Consider the following 25,186-nt stretch of genomic DNA (forward strand, 5'->3'; position numbering starts at 1 on the left):
AAATATTTTTTCCCACAGATTGATGGGAAGTAAAATGTAAGTATTCTGTGTTGATCCTGCCTTCTTGTGGGGATAACAGAGAATGTGATAGTTTTGCCCATATTTTTCCTCACCCTTTTTTTTCTGTAAGAGGACATTGGTCCTTACAGGACAAATTTCCTTAATTCCTCTAACTGTAAAATCTCAATATGTGCTTTCTTCAGTTAAACTCTAATTTCATAAAACATTGATTTTTCAACAGTAAAAAAAGTGTTTTATTATTCAGTTGCTTGAAGGTTGTCTCTTTCCAGCAAGTCCTTTCAGGTTTTTGGGTGCATAGAGAGCTTGATTTTTGTTTTATTTTCCACTTTCAGTACCTTAGCATCACTGAAGGATTTAGCTATGATGCCACTGGGCAAAAGTTTCTATGAAGTGGTGAAAATGGCACTGAATTTGACTGCTGCATCAGTACAGGATAGGAGCTTAGAAGGTAAGAAATTTGCTTCAGATTTTCTTTGAACTACCTAATAAGAATACTTGAAATATATGATAGTAACTGTTGGATCTTCTGCTAAGTTCCTGATGTGCAGAGACTAAACTGTATTGCTGTACTTCTAACCGACTTCTTTACTGATCTGCTTTTTAAATATTGATACTGATTACTAAATTTTATCAGACTCTGGCAATTATCAGATAAACAAAGTATCAGATAAGCTGGTGTAATGCATAGTTTTTAGAATGGTCATGGTTTAGCAATGAATTTTGGAGAGAGACTTAATCAATGCAAGGGACAGTTTCTTCCATTTGATAGGAGACCAGTTTTTTTTGGACATGCATGTTAAGCATTATGACTGGTTTACTTTAAGCTTAATTTTTCTGTTCTCATAAATTCTGCTGTCAGCTGAAGGGTTGCATTTCTCCATCTAATGTTTCACCATGGAAGATGAATTTAATTGGAGAAGGTAGGCTGGCCCTAGGAAAACAAGAAAAGATCAGAAGTAAGTTTCACAGGCAAACTGAAGCACACAATGTACAGGTGGAGCTGTCTGCTTGGTGTGGAAGGTCAGGGTAAGAGTAATATGCAGTCTAAATCCCACTGCATCTGCAAAAGGGGAGGCTGATGTGGGACAAAGGTGATGTGCTGGAGCCCTTGCACAGAGAAAGAACTTGATTTCTCTGGAACTTCTGGTATTCTCCCGTTGCTCTCATTCTCAGTAGTGATTCACATCCAGTCCATACACACACCTTTGCATGCCTCTGTACATTTCAGAATGGCACCCTCCTGAGTTTGCTGGCAATTGCAGGGGCATCCCACCATCATCATATAAACTGCTGAAATGCCATCACATTAACTGACTTTACAGTAGTGCAATCAGGGTTTTAGGCTAGGTAAATTTGTGTTCAGATGCACACATCCTGCTGTCCCCAAGAAAAGCTGGGAACATGGTACTTGGATCTCAACAACAGAGAACCACCAAGAAACAACATGAATAAAAAGAATTAATTACATAAACAAAAGATTTCCTTTCTTTCAGGTTTTCAATACAATCTTTCTTTCGGGGATGTTTTGTGGAATCCATTTGCTGTGAAAGCAGAACTTGAATCCAGATTTGGTTTTGATGGCCCTCGTGTTGAGAAGCTACTAAGTTATACAGCACAATTAACAGAGGTAAATTAGTTGAAAATTTTGGTGTATATCTCTTTGATTTTTTTTTTTTCATTTGTACCCTGAATGTGTTTTCCTGCATTACAGAAGCTTAGCTTTGTGAACTAGCTACAAGGTTGTTAACTATCCTGGCTTCATTCCCATCAAATAAATGTCTAGCTTTAGCTGAAATCTCTGCACGTGAAGATACTGATAGGTCTGGTTGTTACACTAATGAATTTATACTTCTTTGAAGTCACAATTGTGTATGGCAGAGTCATGAGTTTTTTATCCAATCCTGTAGAGAATTCTGAGGATTGCTCCACTAAGCTTTTAAACCAAATCCTGGATTTGAGTCTGACAGGATTAGCTTGCCTGGCAGCATTTTTCATCTCATTTGCTGGACAAAGAATGCCTGTCTTTTCTGTGTGTAAATTAAGGGAGACCAAGAATCCTTTCTTCTCAGTTGTGCAGTCTTGATATGAATGTACTAGACTGAGTTTTCTCAGTGGTGCTTAATCAAATATCCTAGTAAGGTATCATATCCAGAAGAAAATCTTTCTTCAGATAGGGCATTCTAACCTATCCTCTAGAACAAAGTTGTCTGTTGTGGTGATCTTGTTTGACTGCAGAAAACTGGAAGCATCTTTTGAATTTGTGCTGAAGTCCACAAATTCTTTAACAGAACACGTTGGTATTTATGTGAAATCTGTTTGTTCTTTGCAGAGCAGTAGAGTTTCTACTTACACTCCAGAAGAGCTCATTGTAAAAATAGCTGATTTAAACAAATGGGTAAATTATTTAAAAAAAAATCCTTGACTTTTGAATGGCCTTTTAATGAAATATCAGTGATGGCCTTTTTGATCAAATGAACTGTATTCAACTGCAGCTTGGTAGCTCTGGTTGACCGTGAAATCGCAGGCTACTCACTTGGTAACTATTTAAACTAGTATCTCAATATTTTGTGCTTGTGTTAGAACATTGAAGACCGTAAAAAACTATGAAAGCAAATATGGAAGCCTGGATGATATTTGTTTGGAACACTTCAATTCTGTATGTAATGCCCCATTTTGTTTGGTGTCAAAACACCTGCAAAACTTTTTATGAATTCTCTGGTCAAAGTTGAAAGGAGCAAGGATGTAAAGTATCTCAGAAAGGCAATAACAGCATTAAAATGTGTGCATTATTTTTGTAAGCATTAATAATATTTATTGGCTTGGGAATATTAAATCATTCATCACAGAATTAAAAAAATTAATCTATGAGGAACAAATGCTTTTCTCTTGGCCACTCTCTTGAAACCCAGCAATCTCAATTTAAAACTATGTTGCATGTAATCACTGGTTGAGATGCATCACTGTACTAAGTGTTTTATTTCAGTAATTTTTATACTTGTGAAGTTGTTTCAATATAGTTATTCTACTGTAGGAGTACTGTATCATAGTCAAGTTAGTTCAGTGCCAGCCTGCAAATTACTGTAGAAGTAGCAACACCAGTGTAGCTGTAAGGTGAAAGTTCCTTGCATATACAATTTTCATCATTCTGTCTGCTGTATGAGCACCTTAATGGGGCCCCTGGTATTTTATACAGCAGCCTGCAAGTGGAGTACTTTGAAGTATGTGCCCGGAAATGTGAGGCTGGGTTAAATGGGCTTTGTTCTTGCTGAAGAAGCTAAGTGTTATTCTAATTTTCATTAGATAAGTAAGTTGATAGGAGAGATAACACTCAGCAGCTGCTCTTGAAATACTCATCAATTTCTTGTGTCCTTGCCAGATTCCCATAGGAGAGACACTGGAGCAGTTTGTGTGCTCTGCTCTGGCTGTTGTCCCAGAAGATGAAACAAACAAAGAGAATAATGGAGAGGGCTGTAATTCTGCACAGCATGAGACCAAACTGTATCTTGTTCATGCTGTCAGCAAGTTCAAACTCTATGCACGGGTAACTTTAATAAGTTAATACTTTGAATTCCTAGTTTTTGCATGTAGATTGTCAGCAATAACTTAGTTAAAAAATCTAAGTTATCTATAAAATTGTTTTCATGAACTTCCTTGCTAATAAAATGAAATGATCCTTATAAAGAATCATTACAGTGGCAGTATAATCTATCATCATGTGTCCACTTAGTCAGATTTGAAATGTAATAGGGTATGTCATGAAATATACTGCAATGCAGAAACTTGTCAGAGGAAACTGTTTACTGTTCCACCTGAGACTGAATGTTGAACAAAACTGAAAATTGACTAGACACCTCCACTGATCTATAATTTATTTATTTATTTTTTACCCTCACTGTCTCTGGCAGTGGTGGCTGAAGCAAGATAAAAGTAAACCTCCAGTAGAGCATCTTAAAATTCTGATCTGGCAGAATAGCTTGCCATGCATTTTCTGTAATGACATATGTGTAGTTGCATGGACAAAATAATTAAATATTCAGATGCTTCCTAAGAAAAATACTTAGCTACCTTAACACTGGTATTTGTTTTTATACTGAAACATCATATTTTTCTCCATTAAAAAAAGAAGAATCATGTATCAAGCGGCTCTAGAGATGTTTGCAACATTATGTAAAGAAAACATATAGAGCTTCCTGTGTATTTCCTCAAAAAGGTAATCTTTGAGGTTTCCCTGCTGTATGATGAAGTAGGAGGTAATAATGCAATGTGACTGCCAAAGCGAATGCACTAATTTCTATGCAGGAAAATCCAGTAATAATTTCAGACATGATTTTAAAACTCTTAGCACGGGTTGATGTTCTTATTATGGGCACCAGAAGTACCGTAAAATGCTGGCCACTGTGAATTGTCTTGGTGAACAGAATATCTCTTAGAGTAAATCTGTTATATTTCCTTGACATTTAAAAGAAAGGTAATGGTGAAGGAAAGGAGAGCAGTCAGTAGTTTTGGCCAGGCCTTTTTGTGCTTATTTCTGGGCTACACATTGGGACCATGCAGGTTTCTTCATCATCTCTGTGTTATGGGACTCCAAAAATTTTAAGGCTGCTATCTTCCATCACATTGGCAGTGTAGGCAGAAGTCTGGTAAAAGAAGCCTGAGTAATTGTCTGTGGAGGTCCGCTTTTGTTTTATTTCAGCCTCAGTCCATCTTTTTTCCATTCCTGGGTCTTTAGGCAAGGTCAGCACCACACAGGATGTCAGTTGTCTGTGTGCTGTAGCCCGTTCCTTTGCATGTCAGTCAAAACTGTATTGAAAATCAACCTTCCTCATGTCAGTAATTTCAGATTCTAGAGAGGTTGTAAGGGAGAAATTTTGGTATCATTGTTTACTGTGTGAATTTTTTAAAGACATGCAAATTCTGTGTACTGCCTAAGTTAAAAAGCTTTGATTAGTGAGATGTTCTGTTTTGTATTCAATCCACTAGGTACTTGAGCAATGGCTTGACAGCAGCAGTCTCTCTCAGAATTTCCTTTTGGAACTTAGAAGAATCATGGCTGATTTAATGTCTCAATTTCTAGATGACAGGCAAGGCAGGAAACTTTTTTCAGAGATAAATACCCTGATCCAACAATGGAATGAGAAATCAGATGCTTATTTTTCAGAAGGATATGTTTCATCTCATGATTGGTAAGTCATATTTATCTTTCTGAAACTTGTCTTATAAAATTAGATCAACCTGAATATTCATTTTACTTTGCATTTAATTGATTTCTGATTTTGTCAGTTTTGTGATTTTATTTTTTATTCTGTAGTTCAAAACCCTGTATACAATCAAATAATTGTGCTGATGCTTACATATTCTGGAAAAGAGATGTTTCAGAATATTATATATATTATATATGTAATATATATAATATAATTATATATATAATATAATTATATAATATATATTATATAATTCCTAGAAGTTCAGCAGAGGATGTGACTACTACATAATCAGGATTCCCAGGAATCAGCAGCTATAGATAATTGGCATTTTGAACTAGGACATTAATTCCTTATCTTGTTCTGCAAAGAAAGTTGAATTCCCACAAGTAGCTGGTGTGACTCAGTAATAGTTCTCATGTATAGCAAGTCTAGTGGCTGTGAAATATTTTGATTTTTTATTGCAGAGGTCAGCTCAGTTGTGCAGGAGATTTTGTAACAGAAGCCTTCCTCAACAGCTACAGCCTATGGAAAACAGAATTTTATACACATAGAATTAGTGGTACATATGTAGTTTGCAACCTCATTAGGGCACTCTGAGTCTGATTTCTTTTGATGTTTTTGAGCTTTCGTTACAGTTTCAAGTTCTCTGTTTGGTTCATGACTTAATGCAAATGTAAACACTTTATGTGAAGATTTGGCTGTAAGCCCTGTACTTATTAAGAATTATATGTTTTGTCAAGCTGTTCAAATATTCCTGCTCTGGAAGGGAGTACAGAGGAGTTAAGCTGTACATAAAGGGAGTTAATGTTTGTCAGAGTTGGCAGAGGCTCAAGAAAGGTCTACGGCAGAGCACAGGAACTGATACTTCCCTCTTTCTAATGGCACACTGCATGATTTGCATCATTTCCAGGAGTTAGAATATTGGCCTCAGTTTCTCATTGCTTGTACTTGTTCATATCAAACGTGATAACTGGAGGAGATATGATTCATGTTATACGAGTCAACATGTGAGGATACATCTGAAAGAAACAATCCATTATCAACTAGTAAGAGAGGGATTGCAGTCAAATTGTTCAAAAATTTAGGAGGATGTTTTGAAATTTGGTTCTAATTTATAAAAGAAAACTGCTGTGCTGCTGCAGTGGTAAGCAATAACCAATTGCAATAACCAAAAGCAATTTTTTCAGCAGTTTTACCCTTTTGTTTGCAGTACACAATGTTTTTGTGCTCTACCTCTGTTGATTGCAGAGTCTGGAGAGAAAGAAAATGTGTTTAAGGAGAAGATATTTTCAACTTGAGGCCTTTACATTCAAAGGCTCTTTCTTCCATTCACCTCCTCCTCTTGAACAATCTTATAGAGCTAGTAATTGTTTTTTATTTTGAGAAATAATACTGACACAATAGAAACATCAGTGTGTGCATTCCAATTTTCTCTGTGATTTCATGTTTTTGTAGATGTTAAAATAGCAGTGTTCAGCTATCGAGCAGTCAATTGGCATGTTCTAGCTTTCAATAATTATGAGAAAACAAAAAATTCTTTAGAATTCATAGAAAATTAGAGGTTTTGATTTATTTTATTGATACATTCCTGTCTGTAAAATAGTCTGTGGGACATAAAATCTTTTCAGCAGCTGAAAATGTGGTGTACTCAAAGGTGTTGGACTCTTTGTGGCTTACAAGCTTGATTATAAGTACTGATAAATGCACAATTCTCTAACTGCTGTCTGCAGTCAGGTTTTGATTTGAATGAGGTTGTGACTTTCCAGTAGGGTTTTTTTCACATTTTTTGAAACCCAAAGCAATTGTCAAGTTTTGCTAATTCAGATTTTGTGATGATTAATTAACGATTAAAAATTATTAATTAAAATAATTTTTATAAATAATTTAATTAATTAAAATAATTTTTATAAATAATTTAATAATTTAAATAATTAAAAATTTAAATAAATAATTTAAATAATTAAATAATTAAAAATTATTTAAATTATTAAATTATATTTGGAATTTCCCTGAATTAAGTAAATAAACCTAGATTCTAAAATTTAAGTAATATATAATTAAAAAATTCTTCTCTGCCTGCTAGGTAACTAACAAGAAAAAACTTACAATTAATTTTTCAGGCTTTTGACATGTCTCAAAGAGTTTTTGAAGACAGAAGAAAACTTAAGGATTTCTGGTGAAAAGAAAATGGATCATCTTTTTCATCTTGTAGAAGTCATAGAAAAAATTATGTTTGATTTCTTGGTTTCTTCAAACAAGTCTCTAATTGAAAATGCTTTGAGAAATGCAATTATAGGGATAAAAAATTTTGCTGAGGGGGAAGAATCTGCCACCAATTTTTCACTTGCAGTTTCTGAACTTCATAATGACCTACAAAAAAATTTCCAGCCTCTTCAGAGCATCTGGACAAAAAAGAAGACAGAACATTTCTGGCATATAGTGGAAATTGTATTCCATGAACTAGATTCTAGGCTTTCTCTCTTGCATCAAGTGGAAGAGGAAGAAGCAATTGAGACCTTATCTAGAATTTTATCTTCTATTACAGAAAATAAAATCTATAATAGAAGTATGGTGTTGCTCAAAAAGATCCTGACTGATTGGCCAGAGTTAAATATTACTGCTTTGGACCGTTTAAAACATTTTAGTGGACACTTGCAAAGAAATTTCTTTGAAGTTGAATCCTTGTCTGGTGATCATGTCAATGTCTCATTTAGCACAATTCCTGGAGTGAGTAATACCTCCTCTTTATTTCTCTCCAATGCAACTTTTATGTATAAAGTACAAGAATTAGGAGAACTTGTGCATTATTTCCTCAGAAATATCCAAAAATTAAACAGCACTATTGTGGCCTCACTTGTTCCAAAAGTTCTCTCTCTGTACCAGAATGATGATCTGGTTTTAAATATTAAAAGCAATAACACACTGTTAAAACTTCTTTATGAGGTTTCAAAAAGTATGTCATCTTCTCAAGTATGGCATGATGTGCAAAATAAGGAGCTAGTTTTTGATTTTCTGTTTGAAACTTTTGATCTTCTCTGGAACCTCACCAGTAAGTCTCTCTGTGAAAAATTGCTATTAATTTACAATTACACAGAGTTTCAGGCACAGTTTCTTGCACAGAATGGAAACAAAGATATACAAGTTGTTTATGACACTCTGAGCAGTCTTAAAGCTTTATTTATAGACGAAGAGCTCCAAACAGATCTCTTATGTTATTTGGAAGAGTTTCTTGATCTGCCTCCAGAATGCCTGGTAAATAATGGGTGCACTGATTTCTATCTAGCAAACATGAGTTCAATAGAACATTCAGCAGAGGTTTATAACTTAGTTCTGCTTCCATTGGACAGTGTCCTGTCTGATGTAACCAACTGGGGAGATAAGATAAGTGTGCCTTCTGCTTTGCACTGCACTTTTACATGGCTTCAGGCGTGGACCGAGATTTTTGAAGAAGCATCAGAAATCTTAAATTTGAATTCAACCTGGTTTGTCTGCCTGAGAGATGATTTGGCATATCTCTCTGAAAACCTTTTAAATGTAACTCAAGATGAACTCTGCAATAATACAGCTATGGCTATTGTTGAAGCTACAGGAGCAGCAATGAAGCTTTTAAAAGCTGTATTTCAGGAACGTGGCAATTCAAATGACTTGAAAGATCTTGAGGCTTTCCTTGTTAATCTTCAAAGTGTAATTAACAATTCATTTGAAGTCACAAACTTGCTTAAAGATAGCAGTTTAGAAAGTGTTTTAGAGACAATAGGAGCTGTGATAACTAAAATGCAGAAATCTATACTGAAGATTGTTAATGAAGAGGTTTTGAATTCTTGGCTTGATGCTTTCATCTCAGGAGGATCTGAGGGAGAAGATAAGGGTGCTGGTATATTTTCCATTGAAAATTCCCTTTCTACTATTCTTAAGCTCTCCCAAGAGGAACTTGAAATTATTCTCACTGAGATAAATGACACATCTGCTTTTTTAAAAAGTGTACCTCAAGACAAATATATAGTTTGTATCAGCATTTTCCAGAATATTACCAAACTAATTTTGGGTAATAGTCTGAAAGACATAAGCTACTTGCAAACAAATTTTTTATCTCATCTTAACTCCTTTCTAAACTTTTATAGAGCAATGGATGAAGCAGATGATTGTAACACATGGATATATGGATTAAGTAATTTCACTGAAAAATACAAGTCACCTTCCCACCTTGAAAGTGCAAAACATATTTTATTTCTTCTGCAATCTCTGGGAAATGCTGAGACAGATGCTAAGCTAATGAATGTGATGAACTTTGTTAATTTGGTTTTTAATTTGACACTCCCTGAATGTTCCCTAGGTGGTTCTGATATGATTTGTGCAAGTGTTTATTTCAATATCATAGCAAAAACTTTGAAATTTATTCTCCCTGAACTTTATGTAAAACATGACATTAATGTGCTTGAATTTATGTTTAAACTTTTAAATAATTCTGGAGAGCAAATACAAGCCATTACCAGTGATTTAGTTGGGACCCCATTGCATATGTCAAATAAGAGCTATTTTAGTCAGTCAACCCGTGGTTTTAATAAGACTTCAGAAATGCTCCTTAATCCTTTTCACCACATTTATCTTATATCAGTGGAACTCTTGTCAGAAGTCCAAAGTCTTCTGAAAAACAAAACTTTTGAATTCCAAGAAAACAGCTCTTCTTATTTGAACACTGAGACTGAACCTTTCTTGTATGAGAAAAATATCAGTTTGCTGATGGAGTACTTCCAATATATGATTAGAAAACTTGACTCAAACTTGCAGGATGAACACAAAACATTTCCTCAGAAAATGATAGAAACAGCAGGTCTGAATATTGAACTGGTAAGGAAGGCACTTGAAGTTTTCAAGTCTCCTGCTTTTGTTGTCTTTCCATTAAGAGATGAAAAGGAGTTTCTAAAGCATATGGTTGCCTGGGTGCAAAACATGAGAAACCTGGATGTTGACTTTTTGATAAGTAGATTCAAACAGGTCCAGGAGAACCTAGAAAATTTCTTTAAAAATATCAAACATTTTAACCTTGAGAACTCTGGGTTAGGTACCTTAACAGACTGGTGGGATGCATTTGAGAACCTATCATGTTACTGGAACCTGACTGGTGTGCGCCAAATAACACAGCTTTTTGAACATGATGAGCTCTACGATGTAGAAGATGTGTTCAACCTTCTCTTTGATGTCATCAACCTTACAGAAAGATTGGCTCATGGAAATGTTACAGAAGCACTAGCTGAAATATATGCTTTCATACTGACTCAGGAAGAAAAAATGCCAATGTTTACTGATGAGGAGTTCTCTAACCAGGTTGAAGATCTTCTAACATTGCTGGAGGCATTGTCAGACATCTCGGATGAACCTGGAGAGGCCTCTGCTTGTTTTTCTGCAGCATTCTGCTGGACTTTCACAACAGCAACACCTGAAATTGATACCACTGTTAAACCTTGTGACTTGGTGCACACCAATTCTACTCTTCGTTACAATGCAGTCATTGAAATTATTAAGGAGCTTAAACTTATCACTCTGGATGACAGTTTTGCTTGTTCTATGGAGGACATTCACCTGGATATCATTCACAATTTGACTTGCTTTTTTCATCAGATTAAAGAATGGAACTCTATCATTTTGAAGTTTTCTGAGCTCCATCATATAAATAGCTCAGTTCTCAAAGAGCTGCTAGATTTTTGGAATGAGCTATCCCTTCATGCTGTGCCACTGCTGGTGAATAATACACATGCAATCAATTGTTCCTTCACACCAAAGAGCCAAATGGCTTTACAAATCATAGAAACTCTGGGCAGCGTTTCAGTGTCAGAAATGGAGATGGCCAAAAGACTTCTTGAACAGCTGGATAATCTTTATGGTGGCCTAAGTTGGAACAGAGAGTCAAGAATATCACTTAAGAATGTTCTTACTAATGTTAAGAACATGACCAGTGAAGTTTCCAGACTCCTGAATACTGAAGCTGTCCTTTCTTTTCTTTCTGTAATTCAGCCTTTGATGACACTGTCATCTGTTGGAAACCAGACACACACAATGCTTATGACAATATCAGCTTTAAGTGGGAACATGAATATAACTGACAACTTTGAGAACTTCTTGTTTCCTGTAGTTACAAGCATAGAACATTTATTGATGAATTTCAGTGTTAGACACTTACTTGTGGTGATAGATCAAGAGATTCAATTACTAAAGTTGGCCACTGGACAGTCCTCTTCAATGGCTCCTGATGTTTTACTAGAGCAGTTTAAGACATCATCTGTAGATGCCATATCAAGAAATTTTGAAGATATACAAGACATTGTGAAGAGCATTCTATGCGAGTGTAATGATAAAAATTATTCTAAAATAATGCATATTCTAATTCTCCTTATGACTAATGAAAGTTCATCAAATGACCTACTGCTGGTTGTCAAAGATATTATTGCCTTTCTGGAGCTATTCCAAAATAAGTCTAAGAAGGACTATACTGGTGTGTTGTTTGGTGACAGTCATTTTAGCAGAGAGAAATTGAATAATACTCAACCTGCTTTTTCAGTTTTGCTAAACAGCCTCCTTCATATAATTGCTGACCTTGATGTTGTAGAAGAACCTTTGCATACAAACAATTCCGAGCTTCATAAAGCTGACTTAATTGATTCATTTTTTTATAATGCACCATATAGAGATACTTCTACACAGTCCCAAAGCAGAACTCTGGAGATCATGCAAGAGATTTTGCAAATAATATTTCAGTCCACTGCAGAACATGACAGGAATAAAGTAAAACTCTTACTTATGAATTTGCATAAGGATGTAATGGCAGAACTGAGGTAAGTGTTTTCCATGTACACATTTTAGGAAGTGTGCTGACTATGACAGAAGGGCTCTCTGTTTATGAGCAGCTCAATGATAACTTTTATTAGGTTAATTAGTGTTTCATTTCAGATTTTTTCCAACTCATATTGTTCAGACCAGCTGTATTTGGTATTATGTGGACCAGATTATTGTGTTTAGTCATATGTATTGATAACTGAATTGGTTTCTTTGGAACAATTACAGAAAAAATTATTTGAAGATACTTGTGTTTTAAAATCCTTGCAGGTCTGAATACTGAACCCCCACTAATTGACAGGCAACAGTTATTTTTGCCTTTGGAGCTAAATGTTAAGGGAGGCTTGAGCCCAGTTCTTTGTGGTGTGTGGAGGTTTTTTCTATATCCAAATACAGCTATATGGAGTTTCTTTAACTTAAATTTGTTGATGTCTTATGGCTATTGTGTTAAGTTTTTCAGTTTAACAAATATGTTGTCTGAAGGAATCTTGAGCTCACAATCATATTTGCCTGATTACTCAGATCACATGTAATCCAGAAGAAGAGGAAACTGCTTCAGATTTACTGATGGTTTACTTAATAGAAAGGCTGCTAGACTGGAGTTGCTGCATTTAAACAAAATTGAATGAGCCACAAGCTGGTTGCTCCAAACAGATTTAGGGTATCTTTCTGGTGGAGCTCCTGGTCCTACTGACATAAACCAGCTGAGAAATGGCATTGTAAAGTTGATGCTGTGATGTGGTATTTTGAACTTTATGATTAATTTTATGTAAATACATGAAACCATTGTCCATCAGGGTCAAGTATTAACCTAATCTGTTGAAAAATATCAAAAGCAAGTGCTAGAAAAGTGGTTTATTTTCCCTACATGCTGATTATCTGCTCTTTACCATCAAGTCAGCATATGATGTGGCTTCTCAGTATTTCTGAAGCTATTATGATTTTGCTTATTTTGTGAAGGTATTTTCTAGCACTCTTATGGTATATTTTTTAACATGGAAGTATTATATTCTGATTTTGAAATAGTTCAAACAAATGTAATAACATTTAATATTGAAATCCTTGTCTGGTTCATTGAATACTGCAATTGTGCACTGTCACGTCTTGAAATTTTTCTGTGCTACCCTTGGAATGAAAATAATGTTTTCTTTTTGATATTTCTACAGAGCATCTAAAATCTGCAACATTCTTCGGGAACATTTATACCCTGATAGTGTCATACTATTGCAGAAATTGCAATTTACCATTTTGAATATTCTCAAAATCTTTTCAGGTTGGTTACTGCAGTAGTGATTCTGGGACCCCTGTATTAGTGCTGTTAAGTTAAGGCTTTACTTAACTTAACAAAAGCAAGCTTTTGTACAAATAAGGTAATCTGGGTGATGCCAAGCACAGCAAGCATACTGATGCCTGGAAATTAAACCAACAGAGGCACATGGAAAAAATCTGATACAGATCATACAAAAGAATTATTTCTTTCTGGAGCATTCATGTAGACTTAAAATCCCGGGGAAAGCAGGAGATCTTTGTGCTCCTCCTCAGCTAGTGAGCTGAGTCAGGTCACAGGGTTTTTTTTTAATGAGCCAGACTTGCCACAGGGCAGTGTATATTTGACAGTAAGGAAAAATGAGGCAAGTATTTAAAGGAAGTAGCATCTCCCACTTCTGGTCTTGTCACACCAGTGAATTGGCTACCTGTAGCTGAAAAATTTCATCTTCAACAAATTGTTCAAATTTTAATGTGTTACTTTGTTTTATTCCTTATGTATATGCTCCCAAGTTGTGCACTTTAAGAAAGGCTAAAACCTTTGAATATAGATATTGACCTTAGTATAAATTCATATTATTTTTTCTGTGGGAAACAAAACCCGGTGCTTTTCAAAGCTCATATTTTAGCCAACTATGCCCAGAATTGTTTGCAAAGAGCAATTAGGAGACATTAACCTGCCCTTCTAGGGCAAGGCATGAAATATGTAATGTCTTATGCCAAATTAATTTCCAAAAGAGTGTAAGATGTGATTATAACTCAGTTTTGACTGTCTTCTCCACTCTCCTGTGATGGATGTAGTTCCAAAGAGTAAAACAGTAGTGATGTTGAGATAGGATAAGTGATATTAGAATTGTGTATCTGGGTACCTGTGCTCTGTCCCTGACCTCTGAAGAACAGTCTATTTATTGAGAGAACTCAGATTAGGGAAGTAAATTTCTGTCATTCTCATTTCAATCCTCTGTTTGTGGGAATGTTTCATAATGTTTCATTTGTTACAGAAAATATTATGAAACCTAATGGGAAAAGATGAAAACTGCTTGTTTTGGTTTGATTTGAGGAATAGTATTGTATTATGTTGATGAGCAAGATCAAGGTTTGCTTGTTCTAGAAGCAGTGTTTAATGTTTATTATTCTTTCTACTTGACTTAAGAAAAAAACTTAAGGAAACAAAACAGCTAAAAAAATTGCCTTAGGACTGAATGAGAATTCTGCAGTTGAGTCAAATTCCTTCTCTACTATCCCATGTACAAACCCACTGCAGACAGCAAAAAGCAGGTTTTTTTCCAAGGATATGGTGCCTGCAAGCTTGGGTAGAAACAGTCTCCATGGATGACCAGGGGGATAACACTATCATCCTATATGGGTTCATTATCCCAAGATATGGAAAATGCTTATGTAATGCTGTTTTTGTTCCCTTGTTATTTGGTTTGAGAGCTACTGCTCAGTGGAGGGTTTGTAACACCCAGATGTTCCTAGAGGGAAACAGCATCAGGGGAGCCTGCCTGAGGAAAAGGTAGATGTGGTTAATACACTCAGCTTCTCACAGTTGTGAGCTCTTACTTATGAGCTTCTTGGTAATGAAGAGCAAAAAGGAAATGGTCTTTGGTTCTGCAGCAGGTAGGGATGCTCTTATTACTGATCAGGAAAATGTAATGGAGAAGTGTAACTGAAATTGAATCAAACTAGCCTTTCTTGTCCCCTGAAATGATACATACATTTTGTTAGAAATATTTCTCTGCGCCTTAACACATCAGATGTTCCTTCCTTTTAAAAAAACAATATCTTCCTTGCTTGTTGGCTAACTTTAAATTTGATTTCAAGTTGTTTTTTTTATCTGATTAAATCTGGACATTTTCTCTTACAGAAGAACCCATTGTCTTTACCAACATTTTCTGTGCCATTACAAAGTGTAAAGATGGATTAACGGGTCACTTTCTCCTTGCTGTCTTTGAAGGGATTGCTGTGGTTCAAGATCATTATCAGGTCTGAATGATTCCCTCACCTACAAGTGTACTTTACAACATGCGTTAAACTTTGGAAACTAATGAAAGTTTCCTTTTTTTCCCCACTGTCTAAAGGACAAGTTCCCACAGTGGTTATACAAACCTGAGGTTTAAATAGGTATACCTCTGTTAATTTTGATAGAGATACCCAGAAGAAATTCCTTAAATAAATATTTAAACGCTTTAAGTATGACTTTGATTTGTTACAAGTCCTATAACTAGGACAATTGGATTGTTAATCAAAGTCAAACAGCAGCCCATTTTTAATTCCTTTAAATTATGTCATTCTGTCATTTAATGAGTTACAGTACATTTATACTTTTAAATCTTCACAGGAACATTTGTGAAATTAAACAAGGAAAAGAAACAACTTCTTAGCCAGAATAATTCCAGCTAAAATAGCAGTTGTGATTACCAGTTGGTTCAGTCTGTTCTCCTTTAACATGAAATTGCCAGCAGATGAGAGTAATATTTGGCATATAGAGACTCGCCTATAGATGGAAGCAGGCTTTTGGATAGCACATATGTGTATACACAGACAAGTGTGCTGTATGCAGACAAAATACTAAAGTCATGCTTTTTAGTACAGAATCTGTCTTCTCTTTATTAAATAGGTCTGCTGCTTTGTCTAGCTGGACATTTTTCTGATATGAACAGCCATGTGTTCAAGTAAATAGATGACAAGTTGCATTACTTATATCTCAAAGCAGACTTTTGCAGGCCAAATGTGTTTGTGTAGTCACCACTGTTCTATGACCTACTTCTGCAAATATTAAAAAAGCTTCTCAAAGTCAAAACTGCTAATAGTCAGGAGAAAATATAAAAGTCCATACTATACAGAGGTAATGCATGAAGAACTTTGGAAATGAGGATCCAGATATTTTGGTTTGTTGAATCAAAACTGGTGTTCAAAACTAGTTTTTTTGGAAAAAGATAAAAATGGTCAGACTAAAAGGAAAAAAAAAAAAAAAAGAACAGCTCATTTCATTTTGAAAAAAATTTTAAAAGATTGGCATTTCTATTGGTGGATGACTCTCCTTGACAGGCTTGTTCAAATTCCCAAACCAATTGTTTCCAAAACTCAAATATTTGAAAATTCCTTGCTTCTTGAAAACATTTATTCTAGTTTCAGTTAATCATACAACGACTAAGAGAATATTATCTTACCCAAATTCTCATTTGAAGCTATAAATCATCTGGTTGCTGAGAGCTGCTAGTTCTAGCTATAACATAATTTCATGAATTTACTAACCATGTGATCACTGTGTTCTGCAGGATGTTAAAAGATACTTGACAGCTTTCAACAAGGGAGATTGTGAGAGTATGGCATATATTAACCAAAAACTTTCCAATGCTTTGGAGAGCTTCATGGGAGTCTTGCAGAATACCAGCAGTGACAGCTGTGAATGCCACCTAATGTTGGGGAACATCCAGAGACGACTGCAAATGTAAAGCCTTTCACATTTTGGTACCCCAAATGGTTTCTCACCATTAGTGATGTTATTCTGTGCATATGTCTGTGTTCTAAACTGAGTGATTACAGGAGACATATTGTCTTTTTAAGCTTTGTTCATTTAGCTTAAAACTGAGTGGACAAAATATACAAATTATCTAAGTAAGAGCACAGTGGGACCCTATTGCCTCTCTTAGTCCTGTTTCACTCTTTCTGTTTGTCCTTATACATCAAAATGCCAACGATTTGGCTCTGATAACTTGTGAAACTAAGGCTATCTTTCCAGGGTAACAGAACATTTGGAGCTACAATTGTCAGAAAATCCAGCGGCAGCTTTCCTCAGCAATTTTAATCTTGTGAATGGTGGGTTCCAGTTTTCTTCGCTTTTTCTATAAGTCACTCTAGTGTAACTTTGTAGGACAATAACTGTTTCTTTGTTCTTTCAACTTCAAAGGGACACTGTTTATTACCACACTACTACTACTGACATATAGCAATTTTGTCACTCACAGTGAATTGAATGTAGGAAACCTTATTAATGTAGGAAATCTAATTAATAAATAAGGTGCTGTTGGTACTATTTTCTTTCTCTTCCAGATGCAAAAGTCAAAGATTTTGTGAAGAATATTACTCAGTTGAGGCTGGACATTGGTTCTTCTGTCAATATTTCTGAAGAAACTGTCAATACTCTTTTGGAAGCCAGTGTCTCTCATTCAGAGGTAAAAGATGAAAAAGAGGTATCAAATTAGTGGATCAATCTATGGCATGGTGTGCCAGCTGAAGCAAAGCAAGCCACATTGTTTCTGTGGAATCTTAACTTTTCACTTATCACTTCCACGTGAAGTACTTTGGGAGTTTTAGGACTTTAAAGTAATAATGTGATGCATTACGATATCAATTTATAGTAGCACTATTCCTCTGGTCTAAATGACACTGCTTCATCACTTTCAACATTGTTTTACCCTCTTGTGCTGATGCAGAATTGGAGCTTTGCTGTCTTGGTATTGTAAAAAAGATGAGGGTTTCTGGAATTACCATTTTGTACCTTACCACCTCCGTTCCTTGTATGGAGTTGTCTTATATATATTTTTTTTTAAATTGCCTTATGTGTTCCTCACCATTCTTACATTATCTTACCACTGTCCTGCTTTACTTTCCCTTTGAGGTGTTGACTTTTGAGTAAGTTTTCTGAGGGAAAGGCTGTGTGTTACGACTGCTTTTTCCTGTGATCCCAGAGATCAGTCGAAATCATGAGAAATGCCAGCTGTCTAACATGTTCCCTCTGCTGTGAGTGCCTGTTGAAGAGCTGGAGGTGCATTTGGTGCAAATTGATCAGCTCGGTCAAGCAGCCACTGGGTGTCAGTGATGCTCCGCTTGCAGAAACCGCCGCAAGCTCTGTTCCTGAAAAGTGCAGCATTAAAAAGGCAGTTCAGACCATCATAACTACTTACAGATGATTTGTTCTTCTGCTTCTGTGGCACTGTGACTGCCTTTATTGTTAGCTTGTTATTGTGATATCACTAAATAGTAATGAGAGAAATCATCTGAAAGCAATTCAGTTAAATGGGATTCAGTGCACCTTTGATCCTTTGGAATAATATTGCTAATTGGCTGAATTGTCAAATTACTTTCCATCATTACTTTTTGCCAGCCTTATGTAGAGCTTAGCTATATACATGTCTCACATTTGGATAATGATACAGAATTTTTTGTTTGCTTAGTGCTTAAATCCTCCCCCAGTCCAACTGGAGCATTAAAGGCCTGTGTCTCTTAGTGATTATGAAAGCTGCACAAGTACTTTCTAGAGCTATATTTTAAGCATGCCCATTATGTTTATTGTCTATAAAGCCACTGTCTGATAACCTAATGATAGCTATAGGCCCATTGTAGCCCTATATTTCTGTGATTAGATACTACTACTGTGCTTTCCTCTGGAACAGTAAGAGTAACCCTGGGAATTTTTGTTCTTATTGTACTTACCCATAATATCTGTCATGATGTTATGTGCTGGCCATGCTCATTACCATGGGATAAAGTGATTTGAAATAACTTAAAACATGTAACCTGAAGACTATAAGTGTTCATTTACTGAGTGTAGGAGATTGGATTAGATCTGGTTCTCAGAAAGCTGCAAGGAAAGTTCAGAAGAACTTAAACTAGGGGATAAAACATAGAATGTGTTAAAACTGCACCAAACTGGTGATATACCTGTGAGGCACATTTGAAATAAATATCAAATTGCATCACAGTCAAATTTCCTTCCAGCAAGAAATCCAAATCAGCATCATCTTAGGTGGCTCGCAGAATTATGTTGATATTCTGTTCCTTGAACGCACACACAAAAAAGTGAATCTTTAAATACATAGAAAACCTTGTAGAATCACAAAGGCAAAATTCTGTCCCAGAATAAAAAAAAAATCAAATCATTAAGTTGGAAAATAAAATGTTTGTAGGAATTAAAGGGTTAAATTTCATATCCTGACTGTCTTGGCAGTCCTCTACCTGATTGGGTACTGTTAGCAGCAAGAGATGCATTCAGTGGAGGCAGTAGAGGCAGATTTTGTCCTAAGCAGTACAATGGAGCCTCCTACAGGCTCCTAAAAAACTTTTAATTTTTCTGGACTTGGTGAGAATGGGTAGCTAAGAGCTCCTGAGATATCTGGACTTCAAGCACTTGCCATTATCCAAGAATGTTTCATTATAGCCTCACCCAGGGTCTGCAGTCCCTTCATCTGCTATTAAATAAGACTTTAAAACAGTGCTTAACTGAGAAATGTGAGCTGGCTGAGAGCAGACATTATGCCATATAGGCATCCCCAAGTGGTAAATTTGTGTGTCCTTTGAAAGAAGGAAAGGACCACATTGTTTGACGTTAGTGATTCACGCACCTAGATTGTGATCTTCATGTGTTTCTGCAGCAGAGGTGTATATCTGCTAGATGGAGCATGCTCAGCATTGTAAATATGCCTGCTTATGGTATGAATGCTCAAGAATGAATGATTGACCTGTGAAAAATGAAAGCAAATCCTTATAAGAAATATACTTCATCTTTTTATGTGTACAAGGAGTATAAAGTAAGAACACAGCAATCTGATATAAAGCTGTATGGTTTATTATTTCAGGCCTGTTGGTGCCTACAAATTATCATGTTACTGTGACACAATTTTTTACCTTATTGACTATAAAAAATGGTGATGCATTTCAGGGAGAAAAAACGTTAATACACATATATTGTGATAGGTTCTTTACAGTGCCTTTGTGGTAGCTTTAACTGGAAGATGTGATGAAGAAGTACTTAGCCTGCTGCTAAAGCTCCCTGAAGACAATAGAACATCCCTGGTAGTGGCAGAATTATGCTCTTTACCAGCACTGGACTTGTATACCATGTTTGTATCAATTATACAAAATTTGAATGTACGTCACATCATTTACAAGGTAAGATAATTTATTGGAAGGTAGTATGAAACATACAGGTAGATAGATTAATAATTATGTTTTTTTCTTCAGATGTTCTTTCTCCATGAAGTCAAATAGAGGACATATGGCATTTTTTGTCTTTGTTTGGCTCCCCAAAATAAAACAGTTGAAAAATAGGGCTGATAGATGCTTCCTCAGGAAAATTATCACTAAGGAGCTAATTACAAAAGCTTTGCAGAAAACACAGGAGGTCAAAGACATATTTTTAATAATCTTTAGCAGAGTTTGCAGTTCATGCAATTAGTCACTTCATTATTTGTGAGAGTGGAAGACTGATCTGGCAATATTTGAACTAAAACCAGCACAGGTGCTCACATCACAATAATGACAAAACTATTTTCTAAGAAGAGTTCATAGCACTGTGGATGCAAATGTCTATAGCACAACTATTATCTGTATAACTGTAGATAATCCGGAATCTAGTATGGGTATTCAGTGAGGTAATGGTTTTATCTTTAAGCACAGAATTATTGAATGGGATAGTTAGAAGACATTTCGTTCAGTTCTTTTGGGGGTAATTGATTGACAGAACATAGAATGTGAGCATGAATAGCTGAAATATCCTTATAAAATTGTGAGGAAGAATGGTTTGTTCTAAAGCCACAGAGGTTTGGTTTTCTTCTGGATGTTTCAGGTTGTGTTCTGGATGCTGCATGCTCAGTTAAGCAGATCAGATATAGAAAGTAAAAAACAAGATAATTTCCCACTGTAGGTAAAGATACCAGAGGGGAAAGAAAAGATTTTACTTCCTGAATTATCTGCAAACCTAGAAGGGGGAAAAAAAATAGAAGAAAATAAACCAGTGCTTATTCTGATGAGTGTTTCTACTGAACTCTACAGAAACCTAATCAAATCCTAGCAAAGAGTAAAAAATGTTGTCAGCTCATCCTAGATTATAATGGATAAAAAATATAATAATTTTTTAGCTAAATAAGATTTTTGTATGGGTATCTTTCAATTTTTTTTAAACTATGTAAAGCTGAGAAGAAAATCAAGCACAGACATTATAGTCAGAAGACAAAAGTGGATAAAAGAGATAATCAGAGAAAGCACTGAAACTATCTAATGAGATTATAGTGGTTTTATTATTTTGCATAGAGAGGTAACAATGAATCAGTTTGTATTATCATATCATCTAGCTAATCCCCAAAAGCAAAGGAAACAGAGAGAAAATCCATAATGACAAATTTGCATGGTGGAAATAGCAAACAGCCAATTGAACTTAGGTCAAGTAGGTAATAAAATGCACACAATTATTTTGGGCATGAAAAATTCAAAGACAGGAAGAGTGTGGCAGGAAAGTTAGTTACTTTAAGGGTCATATTAAGCAATAAAAGTGGTTTCTAGATTTAATTTAACTTACAAATTTTTTTTAAATATGGAATTATTGCATTGAACCTTTTTAAAGTGGTGAAGGAAAAGTTTCCATTTACTCTGAATTCTAAAAGGATAGAATGTTGCAGATCCCATTAGCATCTTGGGTTGGAAAGCTCTCTTCAACTTGGCAGGTCTAAACTTGTTCTCTGAATATTAATTTCTGTTTTGCCATGAGCCAAAACTAACATTACATCACAGAGAGCCTATCTTCAGCTTCATCTGAGAGTAACTGGAGAGTTATATCAAAAGGAGTTCTGTTAAGCATGGTTTGTAGGAACATTGTATAATCAGTTTTAGAAAAAGATTGAATAATTTTGAGTGTTCATTGAAAGGTTAACATTTGTTTCTAACTGGAATTTTCTGTTGTGTTTTTTTTCCCTTCTATTCCAAGGTCCAGATACCACCTGAGATAGGCAATGTATTAAATATGCTACTGGATGTGGTTTCTAGTATCAGTTCACTTCTCAATAAAGTCCAACATGTCATGGAGAAGCTTCCAGTGTTCCTCCAAGGAATTCAAAGTCTTGGTGTGCTTGACATCTCTGCATTGCAGCAGGTATGTGTAGGATTTCAATATGCAAAATTAGTTCCCCTTGTGAGGTGATTAGGTAGGGATATGTGCTTAGTAAGGAGGCACACTACTAGAAATGATTTTCTAGAAAGTAGGGAATGCTGAGAAGAGTCCATAAACCCTAGGAAGATTCATTTGATCTCTTTCAAGCAGTCTGGTTATTCCAAGGCTGGTGTTGTGTTGTTTTTTTCATCTTGGGTTTTTTTGGTAATTTAAGAGATTATAGTCTAAATTACCTCAGTGTTTGTCAGCTGACTAGCATTATCTGTAATCTGTGATTTAGAGACAGCTAGCCAGGCGTTTTCTGCTAAGAGTGTTTTTTTGTTTGTTTCTTTTAAGAGCAGACCATTATATTTTTACAAGAAATAGCTTTGCATTTTAATGAATATGAGTTCCAGACAGCCTATGCAGTTCTTCTATTTGCTACATGTTTCTGTTTGTGTCACCTGAGGGGTTTGTGTGATAGTTCTGCTTGGCACTAAAATAAGTGGCATGAGGTTGAGTGGGGGTATTTCTTTTGTCTCTGCCTTTAAAGGCAGTTGTTTTATGCACATCTACACAGCTAGCACAGTGGTAGATCTAGTGCTAAATGAATGACCAGAAAGATTTATGTCTCAAAACAGGCTCCAATTCCGCAGGAAGTCCATCATTACCTTTTGGGTTTGTTGTCCTTTGAGGAAATCTGAGGATTAAATCTGGTTTAAAATTTCAAACCTCTGAAAGATCCCACAGTGATAGATGGTGCAATCTGGTTTATTGCTAGAGTACAGAGTAAACACTGCCCTAAGTACTATTTTCCTTAGTGATACATTTTTCAAGATCTTCTAATCTGTGTGATAGAGGCATGTTGAAAAATGCTGTTCTGGTGCATCTATCAGTCAGAGCCTCTCTCTTTGGGGTAGCTCTTTGGCTGCTGCAATTAATGGTGACTTTCATCAGACACTTGCATTTTTTCTGCTTTCCTTAAACTAGCTCAGTTTGTATCAGACTTTCCTTCCAGCAAATGAAATACTCTTTTTGGACTAAAATCCCAAAGTTTCTTATTTGCTAGAAGAACCTCTCAAAAAGGTGCTATTAAAAAAAAAGCTTGCAAAGGAACAAATGGAACAGCAGAGGGCCATCTGCTCACAGTTTTAAGCTTTGCTCCATGGCCACCCATATTATCCCATAATATGCCATAGATTTAACGTTGTAATTTTTGTTCTTTTTTACTCCTAACTTTTTTTGATCACTTTTTTCCCACAAAATCTTTATTTTCTAATGTTTTGCTAAATCCCTTACCTTGTGAAATTGCTGGGGCTTATTAGTCACCTAATAATTTGTGGAAGATTAAAATAATCAGTGCCTATTTATTTTATTAATAAGTTACATTTTTGATTTCAAGGGCTCTTCTGTCCTTCTGTGTCTGCAACTTTTTTAAATTTTGAAGACTAGTAAAATTGTTTCTTTTATTTTTTGTTCAACTTGATTTTTTATACTTTCCAATAAGTTTTAATTATTGATTTTTTTTTTTGCTTTTTATGGTTGCCAAACTTGTACTATTGAATAAATGCTCCATTGAAGTGCATATATTGCTCATACCCCTCCTTAAATGTTTTCTTCTATTTCCAAAAGAGCCTGTACTTGTGGATTTTTGTTTTCATGATTACCAAGAGCAAAGTAATTCAGTGATATTGAAAGATTATCAGATAAAGAATGTGAATGTTTTTAGGGTAAAATATGTGGACCTTTGTCAGAAAGACATTGAAGGTAATTAGAAAAACCCCAAACTTCTATAATGGAAGAGGTAATGAAGTAATTGTCAACTATGCATACTAATCATGGATTTCTGTCTGAAAGAAAAACTGGAAAGGAAGAAATAACTTTAATATATCTGTAAAATGTGGAATTGAATTGAAAAGGTACATGTATTGTAATAAAAGATGATGTAAAACTCATTATTTACCTATCAGCATTAACTGGAATATGGTGCCAGATTCTACTGTTAAAAACACTGAATAAATGGATAACTCCCTGAAGAAGAACAATGCTGATTTCAATAATGATTTTTGCTTGTGTTTTGCTGTTTGAAATTATTCACTTATATTTTCATACTTAATTTTTTGGATGCTTGTCACTCATCAATAGATAAGCTGCAGGGGACTTCCTGAGTTGCTAAATGCTGTTAATTGTGAGAGGTGGCCTCACTCTGTAATCCTTCCACTAACTTGAACAAATTCCCTGTTGAACCTATCATTGTAGAACAACCTGTTGGGGTTTTAAACAAATAAATTCTGACTTAGGTTTATTTGTGGCTACTATGTTTATTCTTGTATAAAAAAAGTTATGTAGCATTATTAACTTCTCTGGCTTGCTCATATATGTGTGGAAGGCCAGTCACAGTCCTTCTCTGCTTTGATAGGTTGAAGTGACTAATTTTAGCATTTGTTTTTTGCTTTAGCTTTTTCTATCAGGCTCTCAGTTGCTTAAGGCAGCCTAGCATGGTTTTGGAATGCTGGTTTAAGGCTAATCCTGAACGTCTGAAAGAAGAAATATGTGCAGTGTTTGAGGGGAATGAGAACTGATGACTTTTGTAGCCTACTTATTCTTGTCTATACCTACTAAAATGACTTTACTAAACTTGCATTCAACTTTTTCATAAACTGCACACAGTTTGATCTCTTAGATGATTAAGGATGAGTGATATACTGAGGTGACCTCCATTTTATAGCAACATCTCATGATTTCAGTTGAAAAATAAGATTTTGCACTGGTGATCTTTCTATTCAATTTTCTTTGAATTAGGCATTTGGTTTTTTGCAATATTGCATTCTCATATTTTTTTCTCCTGCAATGCCTTCTGGTATTAAATGATGGGCAAATTTAGGCAATTTGCTTCTTTTGGGGCTCACAGAAAAAAACAGTAATAACTTCTTTGTAATCCTGTGGGTTTTTTCCCCTGTTAACAGGCTCCCTGCAATATTGTCTTAATGCCAATTTT

At 35.3% G+C, this 25,186-nt stretch overlaps 1 protein-coding gene across 2 annotated transcripts in view; it reads left to right on the forward strand.

Annotated features, from left to right (window-relative positions):
- The window catches only part of ABCA13 (ATP binding cassette subfamily A member 13), a 165,693-nt gene that overhangs the window by 14,901 nt on the left and 125,606 nt on the right, over window positions 1–25,186 (forward strand). For both annotated transcript variants that reach the window (XM_064429242.1, XM_064429231.1), the window contains 12 exons: window positions 354–469; window positions 1,515–1,648; window positions 3,398–3,562; window positions 5,002–5,204; window positions 7,346–12,055; window positions 13,223–13,329; window positions 15,190–15,308; window positions 16,604–16,776; window positions 17,068–17,144; window positions 17,379–17,500; window positions 20,022–20,216; window positions 22,027–22,191. In XM_064429242.1, coding sequence (XP_064285312.1) covers window positions 354–469; window positions 1,515–1,648; window positions 3,398–3,562; window positions 5,002–5,204; window positions 7,346–12,055; window positions 13,223–13,329; window positions 15,190–15,308; window positions 16,604–16,776; window positions 17,068–17,144; window positions 17,379–17,500; window positions 20,022–20,216; window positions 22,027–22,191 — 6,286 coding nt within the window. The remainder of the gene's footprint in view (window positions 1–353; window positions 470–1,514; window positions 1,649–3,397; window positions 3,563–5,001; window positions 5,205–7,345; window positions 12,056–13,222; window positions 13,330–15,189; window positions 15,309–16,603; window positions 16,777–17,067; window positions 17,145–17,378; window positions 17,501–20,021; window positions 20,217–22,026; window positions 22,192–25,186) is intronic.

Source organism: Passer domesticus, chromosome 1 (assembly GCF_036417665.1).
Source record: "Passer domesticus isolate bPasDom1 chromosome 1, bPasDom1.hap1, whole genome shotgun sequence".
NCBI classification, from domain to species: Eukaryota; Metazoa; Chordata; class Aves; order Passeriformes; family Passeridae; genus Passer; species Passer domesticus.